Source organism: Bos javanicus, chromosome 2, assembly GCF_032452875.1.
Source record: "Bos javanicus breed banteng chromosome 2, ARS-OSU_banteng_1.0, whole genome shotgun sequence".
NCBI classification, from domain to species: domain Eukaryota; kingdom Metazoa; phylum Chordata; class Mammalia; order Artiodactyla; family Bovidae; genus Bos; species Bos javanicus.
The window spans coordinates 26,251,482-26,265,435 of record NC_083869.1 but is presented as its reverse complement, the minus strand read 5'-3'; the positions used below and the strand labels follow the sequence as shown (position 1 = coordinate 26,265,435).

At 43.3% G+C, this 13,954-nt stretch overlaps 1 protein-coding gene across 1 annotated transcript in view; it reads left to right on the top strand.

Moving 5' to 3' along the window:
• LOC133258933 (myosin-IIIb-like) overlaps positions 1-13,571 on the top strand; it is a 40,157-nt gene extending 26,586 nt beyond the window's left edge. The window contains exon 7 of the mRNA XM_061435674.1: positions 13,422-13,571. Coding sequence (XP_061291658.1) covers positions 13,422-13,571 — 150 coding nt within the window. The remainder of the gene's footprint in view (positions 1-13,421) is intronic.
• Positions 13,572-13,954: the final 383 nt, after the last annotated feature.

Sequence of the window (13,954 nt, the reverse complement as noted above, 5' to 3'; positions counted from 1 at the left end):
TCAACATGACACTAGAAATCAGTATAATTAATGCCTCAGAGAAGGATCTGGAAAAGTAAAATAGCAAAGTTCTTCAGAATAGAGCAATGGCACCCCACTCCAGTACTCTTGCCTGGAAAATCCTATGGACGGAGGAGCCTGGTGGGCTGCAGTCCATGAGGTCGCTAAGAGTCGGACATGACTGAGCGACTTGACTTTCACTTTTCACTTTCATGCATCGGAGAAGGGAAGGGCAACCCACTCCAGTGTTCTTGCCTGGAGAATCCTAGGGACGGGGGAGCCTGGTGGGCTGCTGTCTATGGGGTCGCACAGAGTTGGACATGACTAAAGTGACTTAGCAGCAGCAGCAGCAGCAGCAAATTTTAGGTATAGCCCTGCCACTCATTTTTAAAAAGTGAATGTGGTTCAGTTACTTTAATATGGCTTGATTTTTGGTAGAAAAGATAAGAGTACAAATTTTGGAGTCATAGACCTGCGAGCAAATAGTAGGTACCCTACTTACACACCTAATTATGGACCTCAGGCGAGTTACTGAATATTCTGATTAGAAAGATGGGAGAAGTTAAAAGAGGTAAAGTGAGAAGGGAAATTAAGCAGCCTCAGAGGACAAATTGAAATGATGTCCTGAAAGTGCTTGCTGCCATACTCATCATAGTGTGTGCTGTAAAAATGGTGGGGCCTGTGGCCTGAACCCTACCTTTCCTGCCCTGTTCTCAGCTCAGAGAGGACTGGCCTGGGTAGTCTCTGCCTCTGAGGTCCATTCTGTGTTTCAGAGAACATTGATGGTTTCTGGGGGAAAGAGACTCTTCCCACTCTCACATTCCGAGCCCCTGGAATTCCTGGAATAATGAAGAGGGGATTTCTCTAGGCTCTCAGTAAGGATGAAGTGATGACAATGGTGAGACTTTCAGGGTCCAATTTTCCCTGACTGTTTTGAAAGGCTGGGGATTCTTGGGACCCCCACATGCCATTCACTTCACTGTGAGGAATATAGGCTTTGGTTGCTCAGGAGATTCAAGTGAGGGATTTAGAACCTTGGATCATTGACTGAAAGACCTGTGTGTCTTCCCCCACAACATTCATCTCTGAGATTCTGCAGCCATTTGTGTTCCCTGATTCCCTCCAAGTTCCTGGGTCAGCCTGTGAGAAGCAAGGATTCCCTCCCTTCTCCTTCTGGGGCAGACCCTACCTGCATTCCCAGGGTGGTCCTGTCTTTGAGGGTCCTGGAGCACAACCCAAACACTTGGGGCTGCGGTGGGTGAAGGGTCACAGTGACTAATGCAGCCCCAGGTTTCACCCTCAGCTTCAGCCCCAGCTCCCCTCTCAGCTGGAGCTCTGCAGAACCATATATCTTCTGTCACTGTGGAGGTGGGGGGCTGGCCCCGGAGGTGGTGGTGACTTGTCCATACCCTCCTCCTGGCAGATCTAAATATAGAACCCCATTTGAGGCCTCAGCTTCCAGATGTGCAGAAGCACGTGGGGACCCCAATCTGCCTCCTGCTCAGGGCTGAGTAAGACGTATCAGAGTCATAGCCTCTGTGAGCATGTCGAATTCCCAGACTGTCCTCCCACCCCTCTCTGGGGAGGTGAGGAAGGTCAAGGCACCTGTTGTTTCCCCTTCTTCACCCACCAAAGATGAAGAACTGTTCCCTCGGGGGCAGAAGTGTTTGCTGAAGAAATGTCAGAGCCCGCCTCTGCTCCTCCTAGGCTCCAAGTCGAATCACCCGGCGGCTACCCTCTGGTTAGTGCCTTCACTGCCCTGCCCCGGGAACAGGGACTCAGGCCCATGGAAGGGGAAGGGAGTTCACAGCTAGGCCAGTGCTGCCCTGGCTCCTCTGAACGATGGACCCTGAGCTGTGGGAGGAAAGCAGAGGGAGGCGGGCAGTCAGCATTAGGAATGGGACCCAGGGGAGCCTGGGCTGGGCATGAAGCCCGAGTAGGTGGGACTTGTATTCATGGTGCTCTATTATGTCCCAGGTTTTTTCCATACCTTTTATGGTTTTAAAAAGGTAAAGGAAATCACTCTTTGCTAGGACTGTGTGATGTTCCCAAGGGTGCCCTGGTTTGCATGGCGATGTCAGTCTGGGAGAGGACATAACCCAGAGACCATGTGCAGATAAAGGGGTGTGCCCATGAAGGAACATTCAGATGTTTTGTTCGATTTGCTTCCCTTCCTGTTTTTCAGATGTACTGTAGAGGAGAAAAACTACCCACATCCCTTCCCCCTATTAGTTTCTTATTGTGGCTCATGCTTCAGTTGTGTTACCTACTGGCTATATAACTTGGGGAGAGTTTCTTAACCCTTCTGAATCTGTTTCCTCCCCTAAGGTAAGACTACCTGACCTAACAGCTGTAAAAAGAATGAAACTGTAGAACTACTCTGGTAGAATTAGATCACTAGCTGACAAAGGAAAGGCACAGTGGAAGGAAGAGTGAGGGCATGGGGCGGTGAGAGGCAGTAGAAATAACCTGCTTAAGTGGAGGGAGTGCTGCATGCTCAGAGTATGGCAGTTACTGTGGCTGTGGCTTACGATGGAACACGAAATCCCTTTGGTAGTGTCTCAGCATTCTGTGTATTATAAGAATCCCTGGGAGATGCCTCACTCATGGAGAAGACATGGACTTTGCTCCTGGTTTGGCTACAAACCAGCTCTGTGACTCAGTTATTCTCCAAGACCTCAGTTTCCTCATCTGTCAAATAGGGGGATTGTGTTAATGAATCCTAGGATCCCTTCCAGCATCCATCTCCAATTTGGGGAAAGCTGCTAGGGGAGGGCGGTGGGATTCCCCTGGGTCTCCAAGCACATGTATTTCTTTAGAGTCTTTGAGTGCTAAGGACATATACACAAATTTGGGCTCACTGATTTTGCTTTCACAGGGGAATTCTGTGATACTGGTCCTGAGTCTGAGAGCAGGGCTTGCCAGTTAAGTGTAAGTAATATGTTGGGCTTCCCTAGTGGCTCATTGGTAATGAATTCACCTGCCAGTGCAGGAGATACGGGTTTGACTCCTGGGTCAGAAAGATGTCCTGGACAAGGAAATGACAACCCACTCCAGTATCCTTGCCTGGGAAATCCCATGAACAGGGAAGTCTGGTAGGCTACAGTCCGTAACAAAAAAACAACCACAAAAGTGATATGTTTCCAGGGCTTTGGGGGATTTCAGCACAAAAATTGGTGTTGTGTGCTGGCCTCAAACCCAGAACAGCCCCCTCTGCCCTCCGCCAGCCGTGGTGGAAAGCGGCGCTGTGTACATGCGCTCTGTGTCTTTCCTCCGCCCGCCATGGTGGGAAGCGGTGTTGTGTACGTATGCTCTGTGTCTGTTTAAGTTGAACCTTGTTTTATTTTTCTCAAGTCGTAAGCTGAGTATTACAATCCTGACAAAAGGCTTGCAGAACATCATATTTTAATTAGAGGGCTTTCTCAATTTTATGTGAACAGCATAATTTAAATTATTACTGGAAGTTTCTCAGTATACGGAATATAGATTCAGTTCTAGCCTTGAGTTTTATGAATGAACCAAAAAAAGCACCACCCCATCAATTTCAGTTCTTCTAGTCCACATCCCTTTTGGAAAAAACCCCTCAAATCTCAAATGTATTCTCCCTTGAAGTTATATTTCATCCAAGGGAAGAGATTTCATGTGCTTATTCAGTATCTCAGCTTGTAACACTTTAAGATGTTTGTATGTAAAACCGATGAATAATATTTGCCACTGGAATATTTATAGCTGCAATTTACATTTCTAGGGAAATTCTATTCTAGAAATCTTTATGATCAGTAACATTTATTAATTATGCTGTGTGAATTATGTAAGCAAAATTAAGAATCCTATTTGCCTACCTATTTCTCAGCCCATCTTATTTGCCAGTCTGTTGACTGTATTTTTGGGCTCAAGGTCAGCCAAGGATTAATAGCTTTAGGTCTATTTGCTTTGCCTCTTTTTAAGCTGAATTTAGCTCTTGAGATAACAGCATTTTGCCTGTGTACTTGACTGAAATTTTAATCTTGACCTTTGGTTATAATTTTGGATCACACAATCAATTCTAGTAAGATGAAAAATCAGAACATATAAAGCAAACTTAATTGCATTTTTAATGACATTTTAAAAATTAGTGGAAAAATAAAATAGTCTGAATAACAGCTGTTGTCTTTTAAGTTTTGTAAATCATTTTTTAAAAGAGCAAAACATTTTTCCTTATGGTGGATGGTGCTACTGTAATATTATTTGCTTGAAAATATTGGTTAAAAATCACATTATTGAAAGAGATTTCAGCCCAGCAGCTCTTTGATTTGTCATTTGATAAATGGTTTAAGTTAAATAGTTTGGAGAAATCTAGGTTTTCTGAATGCAGGAGTTCATATGTTAACTACTTTTTATTCCCCTTATATCCAGTCTAATACAGATACTCTTCCCAGATAATGAAGATGTTGAGATGAGGAGAGACTGTTCTCTCAGGTTATTATAGCTCAAGTCTTTCTGCAAAGATAGAGGGTAGACCTCACCCCTGTTTTGGCACCTTTACCAGTAAGCCCTACTCTTAGTCTAGGTTGAAATGAAACTGTAATCATGGGGCATTCCATGGGACTCCGGTGGCCTGAGAAAGTAAAAGTACTATGCCCAGTCTTGTGCTTAAAATGGAATGCGGTATGGTTTAAAGAGAATTCTTTTTAAACTTGTGCGACCCTGGTTTTACAACCAAGACATCACCTTTAACCTGTCAACTTGCTGATGAAGAATCCCCACAGCCAATACATACCCCTGAGGAAGTAACCACACCCTTTCGAAGATCAAGGCAAACTTTCTGGTACTTATTTACATTTCAAGACAGAAAAACAGACAAAATTTGTTTTTTTGGTTATAGAAATAATTTGTGTTCCTTGTAGACATTTTAGAAAATGTAAACAGTCTGATAGAAGTAAATCAATAAAATATATATTACCCATGCATCTATGACCCAGTGATATCCACTACTAACATTCTGGTACCATAGAAAAAGCTGGGTAATCAGCATTTCCCTAAGCAGTGCTTCAGACAACACCCAGGCAGAAGGGGTTGCTTGGTTTACACAGGAAGAAGAGATCAGTTCAGTTCAGTTCAGTCGCCCAGTCATGTCCGACTCTTTGCGACCCCATGAATCGCAGCACGCCAGGCCTCCCTATCCATCACCAACTCCCGGAGTTCACTGAGACTCAAGTTCATTGAGTCAGTGATGCCATCCAGCCATCTCATCCTCTGTCGTCCCCTTCTCCTCCTGCCCCCAATCCCTCCCAGCATCAGAGTCTTTTCCAATGAGTCAACTCTTCGCATGAGGTGGTCAAAGTACTGGAGTTTCAGCTTTAGCATCATTCCCTCCAAAGAATCCCCAGGGCTGATCTCCTTCAGAATGGACTGGTTGGATCTCCTTGCAGTCCAAGGGACTCTCAGAGCCTTCTCCAACACCACAGTTCAGAAGCATCAATTCTTCGGCGCTCAGCCTTCTTCACAGTCCAACTCTTACATCCATACATGACCACAGGAAAAACCATAGCCTTGACTAGATGAACCTTTGTTGGCAAAGTAATGTCTCTGCTTTTGAATATGCTATCTAGATTGGTCATAACTTTCCTTCCAAGGAGTAAGCGTCTTTTAATTTCATGGCTGCAGTCACCATCTGTAGTGATTTTGGAGCCCCCAAAAATAAAGTCTGACACTGTTTCCACTGTTTCCCCATCTATTTCCCATGAAGTGATGGGACCAGATGCCATGATCTTCGTTTTCTGAATGTTGAGCTTTAAGCCAACTTTTTCACTTTCCACTTCCACTTTCATCAAGAGGCTCTTTAGTTCCTCTTCACTTTCTGCCATAAAGGTGGTATCATCTGCATATCTGAGGTTATTGATATTTCTCCTGGCAATCTTGATTCCAGCTTGTGCTTCCTCTAGCCCAGCGTTTCTCATGATATACTCTGCATATAAGTTAAATAAGCAGAGTGACAATATACAGCCTTGACATACTCCTTTCCCTATTTGGAACCAGTCTGTTGTTCCATGTCCAGTTCTAACTGTTGCTTCCTGACCTGCATACAGATTTCTCAAGAGGCAGGTCAGGTGGTCTGGTATTCCCATCTCTTGAAGAATTTTCCAGAGTTTATTGTGATCCACACAGTCAAAGGCTTTGGCATAGTCAATAAAGCAGAAATAGATGTTTTTCTGGAACTCTCTGGCTTTTTCGATGATCCAGTGGATGTTGGCAATTTGATCTCTGGTTCCTCTGCCTCTTCTAAAACCAGCTTGAACATCTGGAAGTTCATGGTTCATGTATTGCTGAAGCCTGTCATGGAGAATTTTGAACATTACTTTACTAGCATGTGAGATGAGTGCAATTGTGCGGTAGTTTGAGCATTCTTTGGCATTGCCTTTCTTTGGGATTGGAATGAAAACTGACCTTTTCCAGTCCTGTGGCCACTGCCGAGTTTTCCAAATTTGCGGGCATATTGAGTGCAGCACTTTCACAGCATCATCTTTCAGGATTTGGAATAGCTCAACTGGAATTCCATCACCTCCACTAGCTTTGTTCGTAGTGATGCTTTCTAAGGCCCACTTGACTTCACATTCCAGGATGTCTGACTCTAGGTCAGTGATCACATCATCGTGATTATCTGGGTCATGAAGATCTTTTTGTACAGTTCTTCTGTGTATTCTTGCCACCTCTTCTTAATATCTTCTGCTTCTGTTAGGTCCATACCATTTCTGTCCTTTATCGAGCCCATCTTTGCATGAAATGTTCCCTTGGTATCTCTAATTTTCTTGAAGAGATCTCTAGTCTTTCCCATTCTGTTGTTTTCCTCTATTTCTTTGCATTGATCTCTGAGGAAAGCTTTCTTATTTCTCCTTGCTATTCTTTGGAACTCTGCATTCAGATGCTTATATCTTTCCTTTTCTCCTTTGCTTTTCTCGTCTCTTCTTTTCACAGCTATTTGTAAGGCCTCCCCAGACAGCCATTTTGCTTTTTTGCATTTCTTTTCCATGGAAGAAGAGATACAGGGAGATTAAATAATTTGCTAAAGTTATCCAGTGAGAGGGTGGCAAAACCGAAATGAAGATGCCTGGGTCTGGGACCTTTTTGCAACCGCCAGAGGGCCAAGTCTTTTCACAGTCCCAGAGCTTTTCACAATTAGTTTTCTCCAGCTCATGGCTAAAGAAAGGGCCAGCCTCCTCAACAGAACTCAGTGGACCATGCCCAAGGACAGATAAAGAAATGGTATGTGTCAAAGCAGTTGTGTTATCAAATTGTAGCTACAGTTTCAGCCTGTAAACTCCTTTAAGAGAGGGGAGGAGGGAGTGACTGGGGTGGATTTAGAGTCTTGAACTTTGGAACTCATTAGCTTAAAGAAGTCTAGCGAGAACTGCCCTAACAAAGAAAAGTGACTACAAAGACCAGTCAAGCTAAACTATAGTGAAAACGTATTTCTTGTCCTCAGCTCCCTCCAGAAAGAAGTTTTGGGGTAGCTCAGGTGGTAATGACTAACATTTCAGAGGCTCTAGCCCATCTCTTGGAGAAGGCAATGGCAACCCACTCCAGTACTATTACCTGGAAAATCCCAGGGACAGAGGAGCCTAGTGGGCTGCCATCTATGGGGTCGCACAGAGTCAGACACGACTGAAGTGACTTAGCAGCAGCAGCAGCAGCCCATCTCTGGGTAGAATAGGTATTGATATTGAGCACTGAGGCAGTTGGTGCATAGATATTGCCAGAAATCCAAGCATTAGTGTCTTTCCCCTTCCTAAAATAAGCATCAATGTAGTCTAAGTGTATCAGAAAAGTCATAAGTTTGCATTTCAAGGTAGGAACGTGGACATGCTCCATTAACCAGCATCCAAACAACTGCTGTGTTGCTGAAGCTTAGCTTCCTTAACAGAGGCATTATCACAGCAACCAGCATCTTTTCATAGACCTTAACACCTTCTACCAAATATTAGCAATACAATCCACTCAAAATTCTAGTCATCCGGTTCATACCCCAGAATAATCTACTGTTTGCTAAGTAATTTGCATAGAGAAGTTAGCCTCTCATTTTGAGATACCCCAAAACCACTTATTTTGAAATCATGAAGTCAGTATATTAGAGCTGAAGGGATACTAGAGATCATTCATCCCTACCTTGCCATTTTATAGATCTAGAAAGTGAGAGCATTATAACTAAAGAACCCTCAGCTCAAAATTTTCAGGGGACTTGATCAGAGGGACCCAGCTAGTGAATAATGGAGTTCAGACTTTCTGATTCCAATCCAGAAGTTTTTCAGCATAGCTTCTCTGATGAGTGCCACAAATTGATATGGATGGGGAAGGAAGAAAGATAAGACATAATCCTCACCCTGTGTTACTTCTGTTTACTTCAGGGGTCACTTCGATGAGATCGTAAGACTGGCCCCTTTAAAACCTAGAATAAGTGATGAGGCTAAGGATAGATTAACACCAAGTGGATAAAACTACTCATTAAAACTCAGAAGCAGTATAAACACTCACTGTTATCATGCAGAAGAGTAGAAGGTTGTTAAAGGTGACTATGCAGACGTTTGTAGGAATTTATACATCCTGAAACTCAGAGACTCAATGAATCAGCATTTTAATCTTGGAGCCGATAGGTCATCAGCAAATATTGCTGTAGAACTCTCTTTAATTCAGTTAATTCTATGCTCTTAGCTTTTGCCAGATGTACTTACATACACATCATGTGAAACATTCCAGAAGACATATCTTCTTCATGTGAACATGCTTGTGAGACTCTAGAATCAACTATGGAGAATTCTTACTTTTTAGAATTTACATTCATTAGCAGTTTTTCTATTCACGATACTAGATTAAGAGAAATATCCCAGTTTGTTAAAGTTCATGATATACAACCTTGCATCTGCTTCTGGTACTTATAACTGTGTATTCAAACTACAAACTTTGACTAGTTGTGTTGGCAACCAACAATAGAAAGATTAAACTCTACAGAGTTGTGAAATGTAAGATATATTTACTGTAACATAAAATTCCATATAGTCATTAAAAGCACATCGGTGTTTCATTGTTACCATTTAGTATATTCTGTTCCTGATCCTGATGGAATTTTGTTTTTCTTATTGAATCTACATATGGGAAAAAAAATTTCCAAGAGCACACATGACTTTTCTGTACCTAGTTAGGCATAGAGCTTAGACTCAATTTGAACTTGCTGTCAATCAGTTCAGTTCAGTTCAGTTTAGTCGCTCAGTCGTGTCCGACTCTTTGTGACCCCATGAATTGCAGCATGCCAGGCCTCCCTGTCCATCACCAACTCCCGGAGTTCACTGAGACTCATGTCCATTGAGTTGGTGATGCCATCCAGCCATCTCATCCTCTGTCATCCCCTTCTCCTCCTGCCCCCAGTCCCTCCCAGCATCAGAGTCTTTTCCAGTGCTATACTGCCTACCAAACTGATGTCTTCTTCCTGACTTCCCTGTTTTGTGAATGGTACCATCATTCTCCTGGTCACCCAGGTCTTATGTTAGTCTTCCTTGGTGTGCCCCTTTCCCTAGCCTCCCAAGTCCTGCAAGTCTTCCCTTGAACTCTCTCTCTCTCACCTGTTCCATAGTCCTCATTCCGCTGCCACCAACATCATTTATACTCCTGTGATTGAAGCAAAGGCTTGACGTAAGAGAGAGTATACACTTGTCTCAAGTATGTCTCCTCCTGGGGGCAGCAGAGCTGAGGTGGAAGGATGGAAGAGGATGAGGCGTTTGGGGTCATGGGCCTGTGGCAATGCCATTTCAAACTCCCCTGTCTTCACCCCTTTAATATGACTTACAGAACCTGGGAAACCTGGTCCCAGGGCAGTGCCCTTGATTGCCGCTGCCATTCACCTTTTCTTTGTGGGGCATTGTAACGAGCGATCCAGAGAGCTCTTTGAGAGGTCACGTTCTCCTGGGGGCAAGACCAATTGACCATCTAAGCATTCTTAACTCAGTTTTGTTCTACCTAGAGACAAGGAGAATGCTGAGCTAAGGAGAATGCAATTGCTTTTTCTTCTAAAGAAACAGTTGCAGACTTTGATGTTGGATTGATTGGAATACAGTTCCAGGATGTGTTGACCGGCCATCAGCAATGTAACCTCTTCTTTGAATCCCATCACACATAACTCAGTAAAGAGAAAGGGAAAGAGACACTGTCTCTGAAGACATGGACTTTAGATGAAACAAATCTCAAAAACGTGGTTAGTTTGGTCAACATATGAGTACGGATGCTGATAATTCAGGTTCCTTGATAACCTTTGTTATTTAGAGAACTTATCATATTATGATGTTTAGATGTCTCTCCTCTGCCTGGGATCAAATTCTGTCCCTGACCATGACTAGCTACGGGTCCTGGGGAAGCTATTTAACTGTGTTGTATCTCAATTTCCATGCCTACTACAGGTAGTAATGTACCTGTCTCACAGAGTGATTGTGTGCCTACCTAGGACCATGCTGGCTCATCAGTACTTAATAATTATTTGTGAGTTATTTTACTACAGAAATTTTCTATAGACTTCTTTAGAAAGCTAAGCTTAAATAATTCCTTTGTCACATTGCTAGCTGAGTTTAGGGAAGAGTATTTGGCCGAAGGATACTCTTCTATTAATCAAACTGAGCTGAAGATCGTATGTGTCTGTCTGTGAAGAGAAGTGAAAACCAGATACACGTTTTGAATATTTTATAACAGCACTTGAGAAACGATAGGATATCTCCATTCCCACCTTTAGACAGGTTCTTGGAATTGCCTTCTGTATCCCATTCGAGATGGCTAGAAGTCAATTAGAATTTCTTCCTGGAAGTTGCAGACTAGGGGCACTAGCTACTTTTCATTATCTTGGTTGGCCTGAATTGGTCTCCCTCCAATATCCCAAGCTTTTGAAGCCTGCATCCTTTATTAGACATGCTAGTATGTACTGGCTTAGAACATTTATAAGTGTCATAGATTGTTATTTAATTTCTTACAGGTTCACTTTAAATTTCTTTTTTTAAAAATATATATTTATTTTAATTGGAGGCTAATTACTTTACAATATTGTATTGGTTTTGCCATACATCAACATGAATCCACCATGGGCGTACACATGTTCCCCATCCTGAACCCCCCTCCCACCTCCCTCCCCATACCATCCCTCCGGGCCATCCCAGTGCACCAGCCCCAAGCATCCAGTATCATGCATCGAACCTGGACTGGCGATTCGTTTCACATATGATATTATACATGCCTCAATGTCATTCTCCCAAATCATCCCACCCTCACCCTCTCCCGCAGAGTCCAAAAGACTGTTCTATATACCTGTGTCTCTTCTGCTGTCTCGCATACAGGGTTATCATTACCATCTTTCTAAATTCCATATATATGTGTTAGTATACTGTATACTTTAAATTTCACTTGGTGTCACTTTAAATTTCACTCGGCCATAGCTCTTGTTGGAGAAGGATACAGTCTTATTTCTCTTTTCTTCACAGGAATGTATAAGGATGGTGAACTACTTGCTGATTGATAGGTCTAAAATTATGTTTGTCTCACACATTTGGAAATGTCATTTCTGAAAGGGAAGGTGTTAAATAGCCTTCTCTGGAGATCTTTTAAAATAATGTAGTTTCTCACCTGATTGAGGTGATGAAAGTGAGGTCTTGCGGGACAATGGAACGGCCTCTGCTTCCAAAATTGGAATTATTTGAACTTGAGTTTGAATGCACATTTGAAAATAATGTGTTAAAAGTATCCTTTTAATGTGTTAAATGTATCCTTCTGTGGCAGGCGAGTCTGTTCAGAGCATGGGGCTGGGATCCATCCCAGGCCAAGGATGCAGGTACATGGAAAAGGGTTCTTTAGTTCAGAAATCAGAAGAAAAGGGTAGAGGACAATTATAAAAGTAGGAGACCAGGTCTTGGGTAAGATGGGCACGTTCACCTGGCGTTGTGAGACCAGTGAGCTGGGTCTGGCAGAGAAAAGGTGTATTAGGTTTCTGTCACTGTCATAATATTATCACACATTTAGTGGCTTTAAACAAGACATGTTTATTCTCTAGGTCAGAAATCTGAGTCTTACCTAGCTAAAATTAAATTCTCCATTTGGAAGTCTCACAGTAATCTCAGACTTAGAATGTCCCCAGTGGAGCGCATGGTGTTCAACCCAAACCCCGTCTCATTAGATACCATTCAGTTCTATTCTGGAATTGCCCAGGTTAAAAATTCTGGACTCCTCTTTCTTATAAGCCCCATTCAGCAAATCCAATTGACTCTACCTTCAAAATTATATTATCAAAATCTGATTATTTCTCACTGTCTCTAGTTTGGATTCCTGCAGTAGCATCTTTAACTGCTTCTGCTTCTTCTACTCGTGTGTCTTATTAATGTATCCTCAGCACAGTAGCCAGAATGCTCCTGCTAATGTGTAAGCCAGATCTGTTACTCTTCTCCTCCCCACCAGGTGGTCCATCTTACTCAAAGACCTTCTAATGGCCGAAGAGGGCAGGGAAGCCCACCCCTTTGGCCAGTGATGCTGTATGCCTACCTCATAGGCTGTTTGCACCAACACAGCTTCAGACTGTAAAAGTCTCCCGTCTTCTCATAATCATGGGTTATCGTAGGTCAAGGAGGCAGATGTCAGGTCAAACAGGAGCTTTTGGTCCCTGCACATGCTCCGGGCCACCCCTGCCTTCTCCCAGTCCCATTATGATACCCACCAGAGTCTAAGTGTAGAGCTTTCCCTGCTAACTCAAGAAGCTGATAGGAAAATACTTTCCCACAAGGTTCCAAACTCTTCAAACCAATGACAAGCCCAAGGGCATTTTCTGGTTCCCCTTCTCCAGTATCCAGTTGGGCTAATCCCTGAAGCAGCAGCTGGGCGGAAACATAAACCAGTTGGGGCTTGAGGAGGGGGGCAGATTTTCTTGGAAAAAGAGAATGCGAGGGAGTGGTTCCTATTTTAAGTTGACCGCATCAGTCTTCCGAAAGCTTTCTGCCCCGGTGCCACACTCCTAGGGACTTTGCACAGGAGATACAAGAGAGGCATCTTCGAGAACAGCTGTTCCTCACTGTTGAACCAGCAGCTGATAACGAGGTGAAGGACACCGACAAACCCTAACACTTAAAGGGCGTCAGGGTGGGTGTGGAGAGGTGTTCACCCTTGCGCCTCCCCTTGCACTGTCCTTGGTATCCACAGGGTTCAGTGCATGTTTATTGAACTGAATTCATACACTTTAAAAATGAATGAACATATCCGATGATAAGTCAATCACACAAATAAGGCCTAGAAAACGGACCTTTTATTATTACTGAAATTCAGTATCAGTGTAGCCAGGAAACTGAGAAGGGGGCTAAGACTGGCCAAGGGCCTTTTGGGGTGTCTGAGGTGTCAGTGGGGTTGATGTGTTATGTCCTGCTTTTGTCTGGTAGGTCATTGCTTGTGAGCAGCAGTATGACTCTTCCTATGACGCTCGCTGTGACGTCTGGTCCTTGGGGATCACAGCTATTGAACTGGGGGACGGAGATCCTCCCCTCTTTGACATGCATCCTGTGAAAACGCTCTTTAAGATTCCAAGGTAGGACACAAGATGGCGCTCTTGGCTCATTAGTGCTTTGTGAACGAGGCTCGTTAGGATAATAAATAGTTGGTAAACAGTTTCTCTCCAAACCTGTGAAAGCCTGATTGTAAAATGTATTTCTCTTTTAAGGGGGCCGGGGGGGCGGGGGAGGGGGTTGGCACGGGGGATGGGGGAATAGAGGGTTTCCTGAAAGACAACATATTCGAAAAATAATAGGAGTATGTTGTAACAATCGCATATTTTCAGTACTCCAATTTTTCTGAGATGTTGATTTTTTAGGCTTTGCACGGTAAGACTAAAAATACAGCTTTGGCTTAAGTACTCTGTCTAAATACTAGTGTTTTCTTTTTAAATTATATAATCATATCTGGTCTTTTTTTTTTC